Source organism: Tribolium castaneum, chromosome 9 (genome assembly GCF_031307605.1).
Source record: "Tribolium castaneum strain GA2 chromosome 9, icTriCast1.1, whole genome shotgun sequence".
Classification (NCBI taxonomy): domain Eukaryota; kingdom Metazoa; phylum Arthropoda; class Insecta; order Coleoptera; family Tenebrionidae; genus Tribolium; species Tribolium castaneum.
This window is the reverse complement of record NC_087402.1, coordinates 6,742,573-6,763,677: the sequence shown is the minus strand read 5'-3', so window position 1 is coordinate 6,763,677 and position 21,105 is coordinate 6,742,573. Positions and strand designations below refer to the sequence as shown.

Below are 21,105 nucleotides of genomic sequence, written 5' to 3'. Positions count from 1 at the left end.
TAAGTCCAGGTAGCGCTCATTTTCAATAAAAATCTTATGAGGTTGTTCTGCGAAGTTACGTGGTTTTCAACACATTTATATTCATCTCAGGTAGATTTCACACAGTAATTAAAGTCTACGTAAACGCAAAAAACTGTTTGGTGTGGTTTAACAATTTACAATAATTTTCTACACATTAATAGACTTTAATTAGTGAATCAATTTTCGCAGAAAGCAAAAACGAATCGCTTTGAGGAATTTGGAAGACAATAATAACACTTTTTAACTTAATTATTTTTTTATAATTATTTTTCTCATGTAATTGGTGAGTTTTCTCCAACAATACAAATTGCAACTGCATTGTTTTCTTTTTTTATGGTTTGAAACGAAATTTAAATTATGAATGCATACTTGAAATAGTACTTAACAAATTCATTTTTACCTTATTTAGAGTTTAGTCGATAGTATTTTTCTTAAATGGGACATAATGACGTCAACGACTGCAGGTTTTACATCGTTAATTGTCAAAAAAATGTTTCATGTACAAATATTAGTTTCAAATATGATACAATTTTTTGTAACGAACAACATGTTTAAGTAATAATTGTTGTTATTAATTGATTTTTGTGATTACATACGAGTACGAAAACATCAAAATTCACTATCAGTTTATTTGTTTTACCTAATCTAAAGTGATTTTACCATAATTTTCAGATATTGGGTACTTACCTTATCATTTATTTACTTGGGTCAATTACAGTTAAACCTCGAATTTGGAATCACAGAGGAAATAGAATCACTATTATAAATATTTAAAAAGTTTAAGTTAAGAATACGGCGACATCTACTGAGTGGTAGCTATCGTCTGAAATGTTGTAAAGAGGAAACTTATTTTGAAATTTTGTGAACTGAAGCGCCAGTACTACAGAGTTGAATCAATAAATCATGTTTTTATGAATATGAGAATATGAATATTTTAGAAGTATTTATAGCATTTGACGGAAATTGGTTTTTCAAATTTGAATTTGAAGAATTACTGGGTAATACCATGTGATCATTTGAATCTTTAATTAGAGAAATTTTGAACGGTAATTTTTAATTAGAATACTTTTTTACATCAGTTTGCAGTAATTTATCATACACAAAGAAAAAGAAGTCTACTCTAATTATAGATACCCTAAAATAACCGCACGGTATTTAACACAATCATGTTTTTTAAATTATTTAAAATACAATCCTGTTACTGTTATAAAACTAAAATAATTTTTAAGGTACTCATATTATCATATTAATGTTTTTTTTACAGATTATTTTATAGTTACGAGTTCGCATTAGTAATTTAAAACATCTGTGTAATGTATATTATATATTCAAAGTAATGTTCATTATTTTTTTTATTTTTTCTTATGTACCTACGAATTAAATTTCTCGTTTCCTTTTAACTAAACACTGTTGTAAGTTATAACAATTACAACAAGTAATTAAAACATAAATCAAAAATAGGTACATAGTAGGAACATAGCCTTTATTTTGATCATTATATGCAATTCAAGTTAGTTTCATTTGTATCCTTGTCATGTCTCACATTACCCCACTTTGCAGAATCGGACGAATAAGCAACTTTTGTATACACATTCCAGGACGAACTTATAACAAAAAGTGTCTGTGGTTTTATTTTTTAAATGTTATTTATGCATCAATAACTTTTTTTTTTATTTCAATTGAAATAAATAGGCAACCAATAATACAGAATCAATAACGCAAATTGCATAACATAACACCTAATAATGGTTCATTGGCCGATTTATCCACAAATATCTGTCTTGAGGAATTCACTGATAAACAATGTCAGAAAAAATAAAGTAAATGTTTAAAAAAATCAAGTTTTAAGACGCAAGCAATATTTATCTCAACTGGTCCAGTGTTGATGCTGTACTGATGCGCACCGGAATCACACGCATCTTTGATATAGAGATGAGTACAACAGTTACATAAATCGCATATTTTATAAAAAGATTAATAACGGGACCACGAAGAGACAGTAACCCCGGTTTCGGACCAAATCATCCAAATAACTACTCACTTTTTTTGCAACTTTCTTATAATTTCATTTGAATATTTAAAAGCAAATTAGTCGGATCGGAAATTATCCAACTTTCAAATGTCAATAATCTGAGAGGGAACAATGAAAGCATAAAAATCTTTCTAGAAACTTTATTATCTTTTGTTAATGAAATATGTAATAATTCAGAGTTTATTGTTGTCAGGCGATTTCGATTAGATTAGTGCGCACTATTTCAATTTTTTTAACTATTGTCGCGGTTTACTTACACCTTATCAGTGTATTGAGCGAAAATTCCCTCTGATTCAATTTAAAATACAGTGAAACCTCTACAATGCGACCATGCTGTTTTATTCGAACCTTTTAGAAATCTTATCATTTTTTTTTCTATAGGAACACTAAGAATAATTAAGAAATTTTACAAAAAAAAATACGTTTTTAAAAAAAATTGATTTTTGTTTATAATTTCTTATATGAAGTTGAAACTGTATGTTTTTTTCAGTTTCGATATTGCAAACAATCGTTTTCTAGACCCTTTGCAATATTAGTTCGAATTTAAAAAATAGCAAAATAGTGAAAATTTCCTACAAACCAACTTAAAATATAGTGAAACCTCTACCATCCGACCAAGCTGTCGGATGCTGTTTTATTCGAAGCTTTTGCAAGTTTTATTTTCTTTCTATAGAGAAGCTAAGAATAATTGAGGATACAAAAACAAAAAAAAATATTCAAAAAAAAGTTGAATTTTGTTTATTATTTTTTATATAAAGTTACAACATTCTTTTCACACAAACGCTCAGAATATATTTTCAGTTGTTTACACATTTTAATTTCCAAACTGTAATACGTAATGTAAACAATCGACGTCTAGAGCCCCTTGCAATAAATATGTGTTCGAGTTCTCGTGGTTTTACTGTATCACGACCCGCGCCCATCTCTGCTCGAGCTTCGACAGCGGCGTCGTGGGTTTCCCGCAGTGTTGTGCAGGCTGTGAGTGTGGAGTGGTGTTTCGCGATGCGGGATTTGGCCACAAAAATGGCCGAACTAAAATTTGAAGCACCACTGGCCCAATTCGAGGAATCGGATGAATGGGGTTCGACCGAGTTTCAAAACGCCACCATAAAAAACGAGAACGAACTGAACAACATCAACCTGAACAAAAAAATCAAAGACATCAACGACGTCCTGAACGATTTCAATGAGGACATCCTCAACAATTCAAACACCGAAACCTTGCCGCCAAAAAACGTGATTTTGAAAAACGGTGAAACGGCCTCGGTGGCCGACAACTTCACCGAAACTTTCTCGGGCTCGCTTGAGGACCTCGTTAACACGTTCGATGAAAAAATCACCAAGTGCTTCGGCAACTACGAGGAGTCGGTGGAGAAGTTGGCCCCCGTCCAGGTCCGGACGCAGGAGGAGATCATGAACGAATGCCAGTAAGTGCGTTTTTTCACCAAGGTATTACCCGAATGATTTATGGTGATTTTTGAGTACCTATAACTGTATGTTTACTTTGGATTTTACTGTTAACACGCGGTTAATAGACAAGGGTTTAATTGCACCAGGGAGTTATTTAAAGACTGGAAAACGCGGTTGGAATCCGTCAAGGTGTTCCGAAATAACACCGCATTTTCCCCACAATTGATTTAGTCGAAAAAATGAATCATCCGGTGTTATCTGCGCGCTACTTGGATCAAAATAAACGTGATGCTCCATATTCCAGACAAATGAGAATATGTCACTTTTAGCATTGAAATGAAGCTAAATGGAGTCGTAGGAGTCGGTAAAATGACTCACTTTCGACCCACAATTCACAAAAAATGTTCCCAAGCTGATGAACATATGAGGAAGTCATTTCTTGACAATATTGTCAAAACAAAGCTACGTTTGTCCAACTTATCGGAACGCCCCCATGTCCAGCAAGGACAACATCTGATTAAGAAAATCAATCAAATAACATGTCCACAATATTTTGGTAAAATTGGCAACAAACTCAGTCAATCTACGCGTGCGTACTATCAAGGGATGAAAATCAATACAAGTCAGGGTGGTGTGTTGCACCCTTTCATCCCTCGAACGTAATGTCAAAATGTCCACTTTAGGAATGCTTGAGAATGAACGCCGGAAAATCGCTTATTTAAGGACTGGAAAATCAGTCCCTGGTTTGAGTCACCGACGCCGCGGCGTCGCGACGTCCCTGACTTAAACCCACCGGTCAATAATACCACATGAAAACAAAGCGTTTGGTCACTTCATTCGTACTCAGTTTTGCACATTTCCGTTAATTGAGCAAGAGTTTCCGCTTTAGAAAAATTGCTATTCTCCGTTTGCGTTTGCATGAAATTACTGCTGTGATTCACCAATGCGGGGGTACATTTGTAAAAAGTCATTAGCATGAGAAAGGGCCCCACAGTTGGGTCACTGTGACCAATTTGTGCAGGAAGCTCTAATATAAAGCTCGTGACGTCAAAAGCGAGACAGGCACCGAGGACACCGATGCGCAAACTTCATTTAGGACAAGTTACAAGACCCAAGTATGTATGTCAACGAAACATCGGGTAATTACGTGGAAAATGCCTCGAAAGGGTGAAGTTGTAGCGAGCGAAAAGCCAATTTTCTGGGTTTATGTCGCATAAAGAACAAAGTTCGATTAAATGCCGCTTAAAAATGTCTCAGGTCTCAGCTCTTTCAATCTTCAATCAAGCTTTCGTTATCTTGTCTCGCCAGAAAAATTGAAATGTTGTTTTTATTATAATGGTATAAACAGTTATTGCAAAAGATATAAATAATATAAAAAAATTGAAGTATGTCTTTAAAACACGAGCAATTTTTCGAGCACGACGGCGTACCCGGAGTGCTCGAAATAGTGCAAGTGTTTTAAAGACCAGTTATCCAGGTATACTTTACGTTATTTTGTTTATTGGTACACTTTAAAATCATAAATACTGATATTATTATTACAAAAATTGGAAATATTATAATGTGAGGTCAGTATACAAATGGAAACATACTAAAGAACGCAAGATGTTTAAAAAAGAATTTTTAAAACTGCTTCATGACAACGGATTTTATTCCGTTGACGAATTTTTATGTTCACTGTCATAATTTTTGTTATTTTCTTTGTGTTAATTTTTTCACCTTGTCTAATAAATAATAATAATAATATTACGAGTATTATCTGAAAATACAAATTTCCACCCAGAACGCATCAGCACGTCAATAAACCTAATTAAGCAGTTTGAAGTGGCACTTTCTAAAGAAATTCGAGCAGTGCAGCTACGAATTTCAATTAATCGTCACCGCCTGTGAAACCTGCCTCTCGGGAAAAATTTCACTCCAACAATGTTATGTTTACGAAAAATTGCGTTTGTTGTCAGTCTGAATAAATGTTGTACTTGCATATTTGATGAGGTGCCTTAAAACAACGTCGGAAACGTTTGGTTCATTTAACTTTCTTATCTGTTTGCGTTTGCTTTTGCCTTCTTTGAAAACTTGAGAAATATAGGTAAATAAGTGCTCGTAAATTAATCGGCAATTTTTTTTGACAGTCTGGGGTAATAAAACGTTTCGTGTAACAATCGCCCACAACATCACCCACAAGAAATTTGTCAAATTCGAGCGATTTTCTGCACAGACCGAGCTGATTTATCGCCGCTGCCAATAAACCAGATGGCATCGCTTCGTGTAAGACAAAATTTGAGAATAAAACGGTAAAGTCTAGCCGTGGACTGAAAGTTACAGCTTCCCTGACCTACAAACAGATCTTTCAGACCTGGATTGTTCAGATCGTTTGACATAATCCGTGTTTATCTCAACGAAAGGTTGTAAGACTGACATTTATGAAGTCTTTTCAGTGTCTTTGTTGGTAGTGCGTGACGTTTACACTTTGCGGGAAACACATACATATAAATTGCACGAGGAATGTTCAAGAGACGAGATTTAGAATTCCACCCGGAGGGTATAAACAGTAGGATCTTTGTGCCGAAGGAAGATAAGACCATTGTTATAAAACAGCACGGAATGGGGAAGTTTTGTACACATAACACACGCTATGTGCCAGCGAAGGAAGAATTTATTGTTAATAATAAGAGTAATTAAAATGACTTAATATTACCACCCATCGAAAGGTTCTAAGGCTAATAAATGACTACGTGGGAACGCCAGTCTTTGCGGTTATTTAACGTAATTTATCTCTTTTAAAAATGATTTTTACACCGCCGGTGCTATTTACTACTTCCTGTAACCACGTAAGTGGTCGTTATCAATTATCAAAGAAATGAATAAATGAGTTTTACGTAAATATTTGCGACACAATTTTTCCCAATGATTTACTTGTGTATCATCAGACCACAACCGCAACATTGTTTGAGTTTTTACGTCAGTACATTTCGTCTAAACTGTTACACATATTGTTATTGATTGTTTTGTCACAAAACAAAAACATTCCACCGAAACTTAAGCATCAAATGTTAGAAATTATCTTTATTGCCTTTTCGGCCTCTTTTATCTTTCACTAAGCACACCCAGTATTCAGCGGGAGACGCTTTATGTTTCCGTTTTCTGAGCAATAATTTTGCGATGTAACAAAACATACGAACGAGGTTGCTTTCTCTGATCAAAATGTTCGACCACTTAATTAATTACCAACGTGCGGACGCATCAGATGCAATATACTTGCCCATATTTATTACTCATAAAGTACGATGACTTGGTGGTAATTAAAGTGTGTTTGTTTAGAACAGTAATTTATTGAAATGGTCGATATTTGTTGCTTTATTTCATGCGAACACAAATGCGGCCTCGGCATGAAAATGGCCTTTTAGTGACTTTCTTGTCAACAACAAATCCATAAACTGTGACCAAAATACATAAAATGATAAAAAAGTGGAACGATATGGAATTGGGAATAGTGTCAATGGCATTATCCAAAACAATTTGTTTATTATTTAATGTTTATTTGTGTCCTCACCTATTACGTCAGGACTAAATTAGGGTGATTTATTTTTACTTCAATCTGATAGTGAGATCTCACCAGATAAGCAAACATCCTATTCGGAAATAAAATTAACTAGACGCCCTCTGGTGATGACTTTTGAACTATGTCGAAAACAGTAAAGAAATTTTCGTAATGCCACATTTAACTGACATTTAATGAACTGTTCAACAATTTTGCGTGTATAGTGTTAATTACTTACAATAGAAAGAATTAGTTTAAAAGTACGTGGTGGTAAATACTAGCGTTGACTTTGGTTCTGTAGTTTTTCGTGGTATAAAGTGTTTATTGTTGGAACTTGAAAGTGGATAAAAAGTGAAAAATATTTAAATTTTGATTACAAAGTGTTATCAAACAGTTGTCTAATTAAAGATTATAGGTAATGGATCACAGCGAACACAAAGTTTGGCTCAAGAAACCAATAAATTAGTGAAGTGTTATGAATTTTAGGTTAGAATTTTCCACTGAAAAAATCATGAAATGCTGCGGTAAATCTACAAAACTTCAATAAAGATTAACAACTGCTGATACATTTAAACGTAAATTATGCCAAAAGGTAGGCTTTTCAATGTATTTTTAATAATTTTACAATAAAGAAAGTGAGCCAAACAGTCATTCGTTATTCGTGTTTTCCTCGTCATCTCTCATTTGTCAACATAAGTTTCTTGCATCAAAGATGCAATAATCATTCCGCATAGGCAATGTAATAATTGTGAAGCCCCAAAATTCGTACAATGCTCAAAATATCCGAATAAACATTTTCCCGCCATTTATGGTTACTGTTTTCGACCTAGCTCAGTGGCGCCCCCAACGGTAATTTTACTTCCGAATTATGTAAAAACGTGGAAGCAAAACTAACTACCAGAGCGAGTTCGTCAAATCATCACCCGTGAGCATTCTGCATCAACTGTCAACAATAATGCTTCATGGTTTATAATTTTATCGGACGGTTTGGCTGCATCTCTGCTCAAAAACCCACTAGGTTTATTAGATTTAGTAATTTATCGTCCTGAAGGAAGCGAAGATCTCTCGTTACAAATTCATTACTTTGGCCCCAAACAGCAAAGTTGCGGTCACTTCTGGAAACCCTATCTGTTATTCATGACCCTCATCCTAATTCTCTCCAAGTAATTAAACTTGTGAGTTTTTTGACCGAGGGTGTTATCGATTTCAGTTGTGCATGTTCGTGGGCACATCGCGTGCCTTGTTTGAACCAAACTGGCTCTGTGCTTACGTCAAATGAGGCTAATTACACCACTAAAGCCACCTGTTTAATGGCCAATAGTGTCATCTTGACAGTATGTCGAACCGCATTCAAAATTTGCGCTTGACTCATGCAGGGTGAACGGTTGGAGCCTCTCGGCGCGTCCGATGACCGCAAAAGCGAAATTGTTCGAAATAGTGGATGCAGCAAATGTGTGTGTTTGGAAAACGAGAAAGACTTCCTCCAGACTTCGCTATTTACTTTAACGACGTACTTCGCCCAAGTCCAGTTCCGGCTGCGGCAAGTCGTCGACGCGCCGTTCGAGGACCAAGAAGAGTTGTTAAAATCGCTGGAGGAGTTTGCGTTCACTGATGTAAATCTCCGGGATAGTACTGATAGCCTCGGTGACGCGTTGCTGGAAACGGTCAAAAAGCGGCGCGAGCAACAGAAAATTTTGTTGGGACGGTTGAAATCACAGTTGAGACGATTAAAAGAGTTTGACTGGAACGAATTAGTGGAACATGTACGGCTAAAGGAAAATTTGGAGCAACAACTTAAGACGCAGATAGTTGATTTGGAACGGTTTATTCAATATTTAAGGAACGTGGATACTAAATGTGTGTGTAAACGGAGTAGGAAAAGCTTCGGGTCGTTTCTCGTCGAAGCCATCGATCGGATTTTTGCGTTTTTGCAAATGTTTGCCTTGCTACAGTTTACTTGGGGTTCGAATTGCTTCGCCTCGGACCGGATCAACCAATGGGCTGATCTGAGAGCCAGGCTCGAGCTTGCCATAATCGACTTGAAGAAAACGTTGCACAGTAATGAAAACGCGCACAAAATCACGACAATCGTTCGGAGTAATTTGGCCACGAGTATCAAAGACTTGATGGAGCACGGGACAAAGTCCCACCCGTTCCTGGGTTGTCTGTCGCATCAGGCAACACATGGCTGGGACATCATCCTGTTTTACTACCATTTTAAAAGAGGTGATGAATACAACTCGTCAACGGTTCAGAAGTTATCGCGAAGTTTCAATCTTGCAATTGCAGGTGTTTCACCCAAAACTAGCAAGAAAAATTTACTGTGCGCCGTCGAAGAGATCATTTCGACGCATTCGCGGTACAAAAGGAGCCACGATTCGCACTTTAGAGCCTTCGTTTGTGCGGCTCTAAATGCCAAAAGACTTGTGCCCTGGTTAAATTTAATCTTCCACTGTCGGCGGGTTATCGAAACATTTTATTATCCGTGGAGCTACGTTGCCACGACCGGATACCAAGACAGTCTGAGGAGTTTGGAGGCTCTGACACCGCTCAAGTTTGATCTCCCGGTTGATTTGGACGTGCGAAAGTTCCAAATTGAGGATAACGTTTTTAGCTAGTTGTAAAAATTCGACAATAAATAGTTAAGTTGCGCAATTCGTGTTGCGTGAGTTTATTTTTATTCAGCTGCGAAAAACAGAAAAATGTTAACTGGCCGGCGAAATGTGAGACAGGTTGTGCGTAACCTCCACCATACATGGTGATTGCAACTGGATCGTTACATAACAACTGTAGCACCTAGCATTAAGAAAATGAAAGTTTTAAGCTCATATCACGTAATTGCTATTTTTATGATCCAGACTTTGATCCAAAATTGTAAGAGGAAAAATCTTGTTATTTGACCTCAAATGAAAGTATTAATCACAATTATGCTCCACCTACGAGGATTTATAGCGAGACACGTTGACAATACATTGCGAGAAAAATGACCGATTCTTTCCGACTTTCTCTCAGCAACAGCATCAGCAAGCTCGGGTTCATTATCATTGCATCCTCGGTGATTTATCACAGCCGTAAAATCTCGCATTAATAATAAAGTTGGACGTTCCTCCCTCTCGCACTAAAGAAAAATCAGCGCTGTGCACCTGTTGGCGATTTTGCAAATTTGCTCCCTCAACCTTCAAAAACAGCACCTGCTCAGCAGCGCCGATACAAAGGAAGCAAACCCATTGTTACCTGCATAATTTATTTTGTATACGTACCTGGTTCGTTTCATTCACCTCCTATTGATCGCTTGGTGACTTGTCGAGGGATGGAACAATTTGGAGGACTCCGGCCCTGCTTACCTTGGTCATTTCTTGTGGGGTCTGCATTCTCCTCAGATGCGTTTATTGTCGGAAACCTGTTCCAGAGCGGCTCTCGTGTAATACCGTAATTGAATCTTGCGTGTTTGAAACGTTCTCGATTATTCACGGGGTAAAAATAGCGAGGTTTGGGAACGTGCATTAAATTCAAGGCTGGCAAATGCAATTTCTTCTTCGATTTGGTTTGTTGGGCAATGAATGGGGCTTGACTGGGTGATGATTCCAATTAAAACGCACTGCGGTGTTTTCTGCAATTTTGGTGCAATGATCCACTTTTGTTGACCTTTCGTTTCGCAGTGTCGGATATTTCTTGTTCAAGCTATTTTTATGGAGGATAAACAGGAAAGGAATTAAATTTTTAACGACGCGAGTGTTTCATATTATAAGCCATCGAATTATTTGCATTTTTTTAAGTTTTCACCGGAACGTACAAAGATTTATATCGCATTCTGTGCTAATACACAAATAAACAAGCGGTTGTTTTAGCATTTCAGATTATCTCCGTTTTTTCTTCCTGTTTTCTTTCATTTCCGCTTCTCGCCCACTGCTTCACACGCTACACCCCCTCAAGATTCGCAGCACAGATAAAGGGCTACAGTTTCGTTATTTTCGAAAACTATAAATTCATTAGCTCTGTAATTGGAAACGGGGGACTAAACATAGCTCGGGGGGTGTCTCTATTTGTTCAACCCGCATAAATCATTTCGCACGTCACTAACTTGCAGAAATACGAAATAGCAGGACTAAAATAGCCCAATAGCTTATTATTTACATTTGATTAGATCTCATTTCGTGTCGATAAATGCCAACTTCCCACTTTCATGTTCACGCGATAGCACGACAATTTTTTAATATTTCTTGACCTAAAAGAAGCAATTTCGTCAAGTGCGTACTTAAATGTTTCCAAACATTTCACGACAAATTAGGTGTGAATTGATGTAGTCGTAAGTTTGTGAAATATTGTTTACACTGGGAGCGAAACACCAATGTCAGCTTATTTAAAAATTACAATTACAAACATTCCTGAGCTTGCGGTGACCTTAAGCTTCCGAAATGTGTAATTTTACAGCTTTTCTCGTAAAGATTTATTAGTATAAACCACGGTGGTGAAAAATTCCGTCAGAGATTATTATTAATGCGCGATAACCCGAAGATGGAGCCATCATTTTTACGAATTGAAGCACTGTGTTTTAATTAAAACCGTTGGCTACCAATTACTATAACTAAAATAAACAAACTTGCAAAAGTTGCGTCATAAGTGAGTTTTTCTGAAGCCAAAACCCCTAGCATGTGGGTCGGAACGGCTCCCAGCAAGGCCGTATGCAAATGGTTACATCACTCTTTTTATTACACAAATTGTCTCCCGTATGAGGTCAAGACTAACGAGTCGTTCTTTCAGAATGTGGTGGACCATAACGGGAAACTTCGGCAACATACTGCCCATTGACTGGTCCAAATCATATGCCAGGAAACTGCACATGCCAGCTCTCAATTTAAACGAGAAGGTAACTCATTTAATCAAATTTTATCGGAATGAGCGACATTTGGTACAATCCTCCCAATTAGAGGAAGCTCTCTAAGCGTTTTCGCATATTTTGCGACGTCACGCACTAATTTAGATTCATTGCTTTAATCTCGCGCTGTTTGAAGGAAGCCACAACGCCCGACGACGACTTGGAATTAAGTTCAGAGGACGAGGCTGTCGCCAGTGATTTAGACATGCACGCCCTCATCCTGGGCGGTTTGCACCAAGACACCGAGCCGCTTAAGACCGCAGACGAAGTCATCCAGGAGATTGACGACATGATGCAGGAGGAGACGTGTTCGCTAGACGGCTCTCCGGGATCCAGGGACTCCATAATTGAGACGAATGAGACGCTGGAAAAGGCGAAGGAGGTTTTAAGCTCGCCGTTGTATGAAGACAGTGCGTGGTACATTTTTCCCAAACTTGGTCTCATTTCCCTGTTGTAGAATTACGCGACTTGAGTCTGTCGCAGTTAAATGAATTATTTCTGGAACTAGAGGTTTTAATTAGGGAATTTTCCGAAACGCTTATCTCGGAGTTGGCCCTCAGAGACGAGTTGGAGTACGAGAAGGAGCTGAAGAACACTTTTATTTCCCTACTTCTTGCCGTTCAAAATAAACGTAGACAATACCATGTTGAGAAGAAGCGGAGTTTAAAAAATGCGTCCAAGACTCCCAGCGGACTGGACCCGAAAGTACGAACTGGGATTTGACCAAATTAGTGTTATTGTTGCTTTCTTTTGCAGTATTTAACCACTGTCATTCCGTACCATTTAGATAGCGGACCACCGGATAATCAAACGTTACAAGTCCTGATTAAAAGTGACTAATTCGATTAAGCAATTTCGTTTCGATTAATTTGTTTGTTGTAGTTTTGAAAGCCATAAATGAAGACAGCCCCACAGTTCCCACTTTATTAACGGACTATATCCTAAAAGGTGAGGGCAATAAACGAGTGTTCCTATTTTAAGCCGTTTTTATTGTTCCAGTTATATGTCCGACGTAAAGTAGTCAAGGAAGCACAGATGAGAACCCAAAATCTAGCTTAAATATATTTAGTCTAGGCTTGACATAGCACAGATTTCAGTTGCAATATTAATTTATTTCCTGGTTGTTAATATTGTTCCTCTGTATATTTTTTTAAGTGATGTGTATATATTTTGCTTGAACATTCTAGTCTAATTATGTAATTGTAAAGTAACAATTAAATGTGAACTATTAATAAGTATTATGCACATCTTTGCTACAGTTCGTGCAATATGCACTCGTTTTAATTTTACTGATATTTTTGTACAAAGTGATATTAGCTACGAGTTTTATTCTTGCCCGACTTGCGTTTTCGCTGATGAAAGTAATATAAGGTTAAATTAGGTGAATTTAACATTTAATGTCTTAAATGTTACCTGTTTCAGAGCCAGCCGTTGATAATATTACTGTAGATCTCAATCAAATAAACCTTTGCAATTCAAAATCACGTTTCTTGCATATTTTTGTAGGTCGTAAAGGTAACGAGTGCTTTATGGCAGAGTCTTGCAAATTGATACAATCTGGCTGTATTTTTTTATTTCGATTTCAATGTTTTGGTCTGAATAAACCTTTATTGTAGAAAACTGTTTTTTATTTCTGGCGCCAAGTCTATAGATTAAAGGCGCGCATGCGCGCCCCACCGAAAACAACCGACTTTGTCCGAAGTGAGCAGAAGATGCTACTCCATTACTGCACATAGAAATTAATTAATTTCTAAATTAATATTTAACGAAGGATTAATATGCCATAATTGTGATAAAGTATTAACCAAGTGTTGTCTAAATATCGTGTGGAATTCACACCATGTTGGACGTTAACTCCAGTTCAGTGAAATTTCAACAAGATGAGGTTAGTTCATTTTTTCGCTAAATTCCGTCTTTCCCTCCCAAATATCCAACTCTTGTTACCGTAAATTGTTAAAATTCGGGCAAAACAACACATTTAATGCATGGGTAGTTGTAATTTCGGTTCTTTTCCATTTGGCGCCCAGAGATAAAACCTAACCCCCACTTGTCATTTGCCACTTATTGAGCTAAAAATATGAAGTACTTGTGTTTGGTAGCCGATGCACGAGATGCCCACGCTGCAATGTAGCGAATGGACGTACACCATGAGGAGAAATATGCAAGAAATCGTCCCGGGGCTGTTCCTGGGTCCGTACTCCTCTGCTCAAAAGCACTGCCTAAAGACACTCCGAGACCACGGCATTTCGCACATAATTTGCGTCCGACAGGACATAGAAGCCCAGTACATCAAGCCCCAAATCAATGATCTCTCTATAACGTATTTAACTCTAAACATAGCGGACACAGCCACCGAAAACATCATCCGGTTCTTTCCCACTGTGAGGCAATTCATTGACGAGGCGTTTCAGCGGAACGGCAAGGTGTTGGTGCACGGCAACAACGGCATTTCCCGCAGCGCCACTTTAGTCCTAGCGTACATTATGGAAAAGTATGGATTGAGTAGCAAGTATGGATACTGGTCGAGTTGATTCTGATTTATTTGCGTTGTTGTGTTTAAAGGGAGGCTATTGAGTGTGTGAAACAACGACGAGGGTGCATTCATCCGAACGAGGGTTTTTTAGCACAATTGATTGAGTATGAGCCGATTTATAAAGCGCGACAAACTCTGGAAAAGGGCGAGACTTCGAACGATAACAAACGCCAGAAACGTAAGTCCGAGCAGCTTTGCGAAAGTATAGACTATGATCTCATCCAACCGCCTCCAAGTCCGATTTCCGATAACAATAACCACGTCATTAACTGCCAACCGGACTTTTCCAACCACTTGTATAAACTGTGGATGATGAAGAAAAGTTAAAACTGTTGAATCTCTTGCTTCTGTTAGAATTTTTGTTATGTTGTTTTTACTTAAGTTCCGTAAGTTTAATATGTTGAAGTTTTTATTTTTGTTGTTCGTTTATCCTTTGGAAATTTTTCTTCAGAGTGCCATTGCGTTTATTTGATAAATTCCGTCTTGATTACTTACAAAGGGAGATTTCAAGTTTCAAGTGAAATTTCTCCACCAATACTCAGAACTAGTCAAACGTTGCGTTGTTTAATTTTGTATTGAATGACTCAATTGGTTAATTTAATGAATTAGCGTTGGAGGAATTGTGTGGAGCACAATTAAACTAGTTTTATAACCTGCATAATCCAATGAGTGTCTGTAGAGATTCCTCATGAAACTGATATTTATACTGTATTAGTATTTTTCCAGCTATGTACATAAAAATAGTGCCTATTTCTATGAAACTGTAAATTGATAAATTAGTCTAAAGAGCCTATTTTTATACTTTTGTAACATTTGTTTCGTTCCTGAAATAAATAATATGTTAAGTGTTACAATTTTTTATTTAATAACCAGACAAAGTCATCATTACTGCATTACTTAATTTTTGCTGGTATTAATACACAAATTATGTCACTACCGTTGTCATCCACCAACTCCCACTTGACATGGACTGGAATCTAATTAAACAATTAACAATCTATACAATTTTTAAACATACATTTGGATAAGTTGGGTACACGAACAGAGTGGTCTGATAAGTGTATGTTTCATCGGCTGCGATAGGACAAGTTAGTCCAGAATTTAGGCAAGCGTTGGGGTACGGAAAGGGGAACTCAGTTTCGACAACACCTGCTAAGACGCCGTACACTTTTGCACTTACTGTGTTTGATTCAGCATCTGAAAAAAATTCGTAAATATTCTAAGTTATATTTTGGTTACCAACTTGTGAAAGTAATTTCAATTGATGCATTTTTTCCTTTCTGCAATGTGCATATTTGGTCTTCTTCACAGTCTGAAACCCGAACTGATAAAAGTGAGTCTGGTTTTGAACCTAAAAAATTCTAGTTTCGTTAATGATGTGTTTAGTTGATCTACAAACCGCAGTCTTCGTATTCGAAGGTACAAAAAACCAACGAAAGTAAAATGAACGAAAGTTTGAAATACATTTTCGACAGTAAAAAATTGAAGGCCTGGTTGTTGTTATATGGAACTTGCAAAGTAAAAGCAGTAAAATTTAAACGAAGCATAAAAATAAATATTCATAGTGAAAACAAACGCACAAAAATGAGCAATAAAATGTGAACTCAAATAAAGTATTTTGTTTACAATTTCGGTAATTAATTAATTACCTTTGACTTGATAAGGCATTGGCGAATCTAATCTCCGAAAATCATTTAATTATTGCATCTCCGATTTTTTAAATAAACTGGTAATGAGGTGAATTTATTAAAAATTAATGTCTCTTGCTTCACGAGATAATTAAATAACTTTTTCGGGTTTTAAAATGAATCGACATTTTAACTACTGAGCGATTATTTAAAAAATATGTAAAAAATTGTTGACCGTTTTGCGTATCAATCAATAATTTTGTTTTGTTAGAAAGTGAAAACAAGGAAAAAGATGTTGGAGAAATAATACATAACTTATACAAGGTGAGTCTTCTAAAAGTATCTTTTACCATATCTCAAAAACTAATAATCACGCAGAAATGAGCGTTTCATATTAAATACTTTTTATGTTTCTTTACATTTACATCACAACTCAAGAACGAATGACATCATAAATATCATTATGATGTCAAAATGTAGCATTTAAAAAAATAAAATCGACCTGTTCGAGGATTTTTTTTTTAAATGACTAATAAAGATATTAATTATGTGCCTTACTTTTGGTTCAGTCTGTATACTTTTAGCACATTATCTTGTAGGTAAAGATTTTTAACGAGGTAGCATTCATTTTCTTATGCGTTCAAATATTTTGTAAATTCTAAATTCAAATTCATGACATGCAGCACTTAAGTAATTGTCATTAAAATTTGAAGAAAAAAAATGAGCTTTTGAAAAAATCTTATATTTTTTCTCCACTCTCGATATGCTAGTCTTCAAAAACGTGCAAATCTTGTAACACATGCCTTTCATTAAAAAATATTGCGTCTGCAACAAGGTAACACTAACATTTTAATAATTATTTTTATAAATAAGAACCGAGCGGAGCTCGCGCGGCTGTTGTATATTTTCGTATTTTTTCAATAATTTTGCAATCACTTTTGGGTTCTATTGGGTTTTAGAGTAAAAATAACGAAATAATTTTGTTCGATTTATTGCTGAGCGGCATTCTACAAACTCAATATCACAACTTAACTATTGTTCCTTGATTCATTTGACAAGTACTTCGGTATAAAAATTAAAAACAGAACCTATTTATTTAATTTGTGAGGGGATAAGAATGCAGACCACGTCATTTCCTTCTTTATCTTTGAGTTCCCATTGAACGTCGACTGTGACCTACAAAAAATGATGCAATTAAATAACGCTGATCGGACAGTTATTAATTTACTGTCGCGATCGGTAAAATTTACCTTAGGATAGCTCGAAAGAACAGGCAGGGAGGTTTTGTAAGTGTACGATTGCCCCGCCCTGAGGGGACAGCTCACCCCCGAGTCCTTGCACCCGTCTGGGTTTGGCAGATTAAATGGGAGAGGCACCCCCAGGACCACCCCATGGACAACGGCTGTGAGGGTGTCCGAGTCGGCATCTGAAAAACCGCTGACCGTGAATTGAAATAAAATTAATTATGTAAATCAATCACACTTCCGTCTCTGGTCACCTTCAGACAAAAAAATTCAGTCGGTGTCCCATTGCGAAAATGTGACCAAAATACTTACTTGTGGTGAATGCTATTTCGATAGAGACGTTTGTGTTTCTCTTGAGCACACATTTCTTGTCGTTATCGCAGTTAGCTATCGTAACTGATACAACAGATCCGTCCTTTGAACCTGAAATTGATAGCAATGTGTGTTAATTATTGCGATTCCAGTAGCAAGTATTGTTTGAGAAAAAGTATGATTCAGTTAATTGCAGTCACTTGGTGTTGCAATGGCCTTAAAGTGTACGGCCTCGAGCACAACAGAAAGGAATTTCTGATTAGAACAATTACATTGTCAAAGCCACAAAAATTCACGAATCTGATGAATACAAAATATTAATTAATTCGCAATGACGCCTGCAAATAAATTATCCCGTAACGTGTAATTACGAACATTTAAAAATCAATTTTTTAATTATTGAATAGCGAACTCATGCACGTGCGCTGTAATTAATACGAAAAGCTGAATTTATTTATGACCAACAATTTGTAAACAAAATTTCAGCGCGCCAAATTATCACAAAAAATTAATCGCTGAAAATTTGCAACCTTGATTTTGACTGTACCTGTAATTAAATTATATAACCCGGTTGTAAGGTTTCCCACAACAAGAATTTACATGTTTTAATGATTATAGTGCATTTTCTTGCCCGACTTTTATAATTAAACATTTTTTATCTACTGGGACAAACAACCCAAATATTCGAAATGTACTCAGTGCACTGAGCTGAACTTTGACTTGAGATAGCCACCAAAATTTTCATTTTTATTTGTTTGGTAATGAAATAGTGAAAAAAAAAATAGGCGAAGCTCTTACCGCAGTCTTCATACCCGTAGGCGCAAGCCACGAAGAGCAATAAAATAGCAACTTTGTACAACATGTTGGTAAAAATGTGATCTAGACACTACAGAATGAGTATGTGCACTGGCGACTCTTAGTGAGCGACTGTGCGGATATACAATGTCATTATCTAATTCAAATAAGGCTTGACCGCAGAAATACAGCATCTGCGTATACTCAACTGTATACGTATATAAAAATTGGTCGACAGGAAAAAACACACAATTTAAGTAAATTACGCTTTATTGTGTTATGGTCTTGTTTTATTGCTTCACAAAACTAGACGCTGGCGTTTACTTTGGCAAAGAAACTAACTAGCACATTAAAAAGCGAAAATTTATTTGACAACTTACGTTTTGCATGCTTGTGATCAGATATAAATAAGCTGAAATAACAAATTATTATCTATCAAAGTGTCATTACCGGAATAAGAGGTAAAGAGGTCATTTGTGATTAGATTCTTAGTATTATAATGTTCTATTTTTGGTGTTGCTTACGAGGGTGCTTTGTTCTCAATTCGAGCTTATCTCTTGCTGATTATACTATTTAATAATATTATTAAATACAGGGTAAGTCTGCTAAAAGTATTTTTAATTTGTTTAAGCAACTAATAGTCGGATAGAAATTCTATTAAATAATTTATACAGTATGTGCTAACGTGTAGGTACAGTCCCTTATAGTACTTTAAGTATTAGAAAAGTATTTTTTTCCTAATCCCCTACCTCACCTAAAATTATTTGCAAGTATACAGGCTGTTTCCTACAATAAAAACTTGTTTTTTTAATGGAACACCCCCTTTTTGATTTTTGGATGTAGCTTTTAAAACTAATGATTTTGACCGGTTTTGTTTAGTTTTTGAAATATTTAATTTTTTTTTAAGAAAAACACGCTAGCTTTCAAAAATGTGTTTCTTAAAAACCAAAATTAATACTCTCAACGACTTTTATAACTATTTTATTTTATTATGTACTTTTTTGTTTTTCTTTGCTTTAATTTTTGATTTTTTATCCTAATCAGAAAGATAAAAATGTACACTATCTAAAACAGTATACATTATGTAATTCTTTATGAGACGAGCCATTTGTCGTTTTCAATAAAGTTGTATTGCATACGAATTACATACAAAATTTTATGTTCGACTGCTTTACAGAAAATTAAATTTATTGAATATAATGAAGCTCATTATGGCCGCTGCGAGGTGGCCTAAAGCTTTTTATTACAAACAGTCGGAGTAATTTGTGGTAATTGTAAAATAATTTCAGTTTAATCGTTCATACGTTTGCAGAAAAAAAGCAAAAATAAATCTGTTCAAGTTAGCCAAACTTTTGGTGTACTATTGAGAAAAAAACATGTATAGACGTCACATTTATTTTTATTAATGTTGATAATTTTCTTTGATAAGACGTGGTAAAAACTAGCATTTTGTTTACTAATTTAAAAATTGTCGAGCCCGGCAACACAAAATACACCCTAGCTTTGAGAGAAACATACATCCACGGCAATTTAATTTTTGGATTTTTGTGGCTAACAGAATAATACGCTGCGATAACCAATTTTACGACAATGAGCACAATTGCGTATTCTTGTTATTTTTAATCGGTTCTCAGTTAATCCTGTTGTTGAACAAATTACGTGCTCGAGATGTGTTCGCTAACCACGTTCGGGTTCTACATTTGCACCTTTTCTGTAGCTTGTAAAAATAGTAGAATGGTATCAAAACGACTACAAATACAATCCCTATTATTGCCCAACCTTGGTGTTTGAAATTTATTGTTACATTTATTTCCTTCGAGAACACGTTTAAATGACGTAGCCGAACAAAGGCGACACGTCACACCTTTCCTGCCATCGTGGCTCGCTATCTGTCAATTTTGTTGTTGACGTATGAAAAATTTTGTGAGAAAGCACAGTTATTCCAGCTCGAACTTTCAAAGCTAAAGGTGAGTATTTCACCCCCAAATTAGTTAAATTTAAGTGCAGTTTTATAAAGTAACCAATTCGGCTTCATAGGACGCAGTTATATTATTGTTTTGTTACAGAAAAATGGATCAAATCACAAAATTCATTGAGCCAGGACGTCAGTTCACTAAAGACTCAATTAGATTAGTTAAAAGATGCACAAAACCCGACAGGAGGGGTGAGTTATATCCTTAGATTAGTGTTAACTGTATTTGTGTACAACGCTTTTTGAAATAATTTTTTGTAACACGTGTCCCGTTAAATTGGCACCAAAGAGATTAGCAGCAATATGTTTACGATTTGATTGCTCTTTGCAAAATATAACTACCATCATGTAAAGAAAACGTGAAGTATTGGGTTTTTGGATGGGGACCAATTGGAAGTGCCCCAAATTTGTGCAGTGTAGTACACTGCTTGTAAATAAACGTTGATGTCATTGTTATGAAACTGTTTTGTTGCAGAGTTCCAAAAAATCGCAATTGCCACAGCCATCGGGTTCTGTATTATGGGTTTCATAGGTTTCTTCGTCAAACTCATCCATATACCCATCAATAATATCATCGTCGGTTCATAGACGCTATTTATTGTATTGTAATCTATAAGACATCATTTTTTTTATATAGATTTAACTTATCACGTCTAACAGAAAATTTTGTATTTCCATCGGTCATGCTAAAATATCAGGAATAAATGGATTGTTACGGTTAATGGTGTTTGATTGCTTCAATAA

The 21,105-nt window shown here is 35.9% G+C and overlaps 5 protein-coding genes across 7 annotated transcripts; 4 read left to right on the top strand and 1 right to left on the bottom strand.

The window, feature by feature from the left end:
* Positions 1-3,000: 3,000 nt before the first annotated feature.
* Unc-76 (Uncoordinated 76) lies at positions 3,001-13,497 on the top strand. 3 transcript variants are annotated; one of them, XM_970533.5, is made up of 7 exons: positions 3,001-3,480; positions 11,763-11,868; positions 12,014-12,287; positions 12,335-12,582; positions 12,634-12,709; positions 12,760-12,825; positions 12,877-13,497. In XM_970533.5, exons 1-7 carry the CDS (start codon positions 3,056-3,058, stop codon positions 12,891-12,893), a joined length of 1,212 nt encoding a protein of 403 aa, XP_975626.3. In that variant the 5' UTR covers positions 3,001-3,055; the 3' UTR covers positions 12,894-13,497. The 3 variants fall into 3 exon arrangements, with proteins under 3 accessions (XP_975626.3, XP_015834789.1, XP_015834788.1); XM_015979303.2 differs by lacking the exon at positions 3,001-3,480 and adding an exon at positions 11,603-11,621; XM_015979302.2 differs by lacking the exon at positions 3,001-3,480 and adding an exon at positions 11,663-11,681.
* Positions 7,724-9,656, top strand: LOC103312704 (RUN domain-containing protein 1). The gene is made up of 2 exons (XM_008194079.3): positions 7,724-9,227; positions 9,291-9,656. Exons 1-2 carry the CDS (start codon positions 8,372-8,374, stop codon positions 9,617-9,619), a joined length of 1,185 nt encoding a protein of 394 aa, XP_008192301.2. The 5' UTR covers positions 7,724-8,371; the 3' UTR covers positions 9,620-9,656.
* Positions 13,498-13,576: 79 nt separating the features above from the next.
* On the top strand, positions 13,577-15,264 carry LOC664533 (serine/threonine/tyrosine-interacting protein). Its single transcript, XM_970531.4, has 3 exons — positions 13,577-13,762; positions 13,977-14,386; positions 14,440-15,264. The coding sequence occupies exons 1-3, from the start codon at positions 13,718-13,720 to the stop codon at positions 14,735-14,737; spliced, it is 753 nt and encodes a 250-aa protein (XP_975624.1). The 5' UTR covers positions 13,577-13,717; the 3' UTR covers positions 14,738-15,264.
* A 1,749-nt stretch (positions 15,265-17,013) lies between these two features.
* LOC664531 (MD2-like 1) lies at positions 17,014-18,551 on the bottom strand. The gene is made up of 4 exons (XM_970529.4): positions 18,393-18,551; positions 17,595-17,705; positions 17,289-17,464; positions 17,014-17,214 (listed from the first exon to the last, which is right to left on the bottom strand). Exons 1-4 carry the CDS (start codon positions 18,454-18,456, stop codon positions 17,131-17,133), a joined length of 435 nt encoding a protein of 144 aa, XP_975622.1. The 5' UTR covers positions 18,457-18,551; the 3' UTR covers positions 17,014-17,130.
* A 1,646-nt stretch (positions 18,552-20,197) lies between these two features.
* LOC664530 (protein transport protein Sec61 subunit gamma) lies at positions 20,198-21,083 on the top strand. Its single transcript, XM_970528.5, has 3 exons — positions 20,198-20,356; positions 20,456-20,553; positions 20,837-21,083. The coding sequence occupies exons 2-3, from the start codon at positions 20,460-20,462 to the stop codon at positions 20,947-20,949; spliced, it is 207 nt and encodes a 68-aa protein (XP_975621.1). The 5' UTR covers positions 20,198-20,356; positions 20,456-20,459; the 3' UTR covers positions 20,950-21,083.
* The last annotated feature ends 22 nt before the right edge of the window (positions 21,084-21,105 follow it).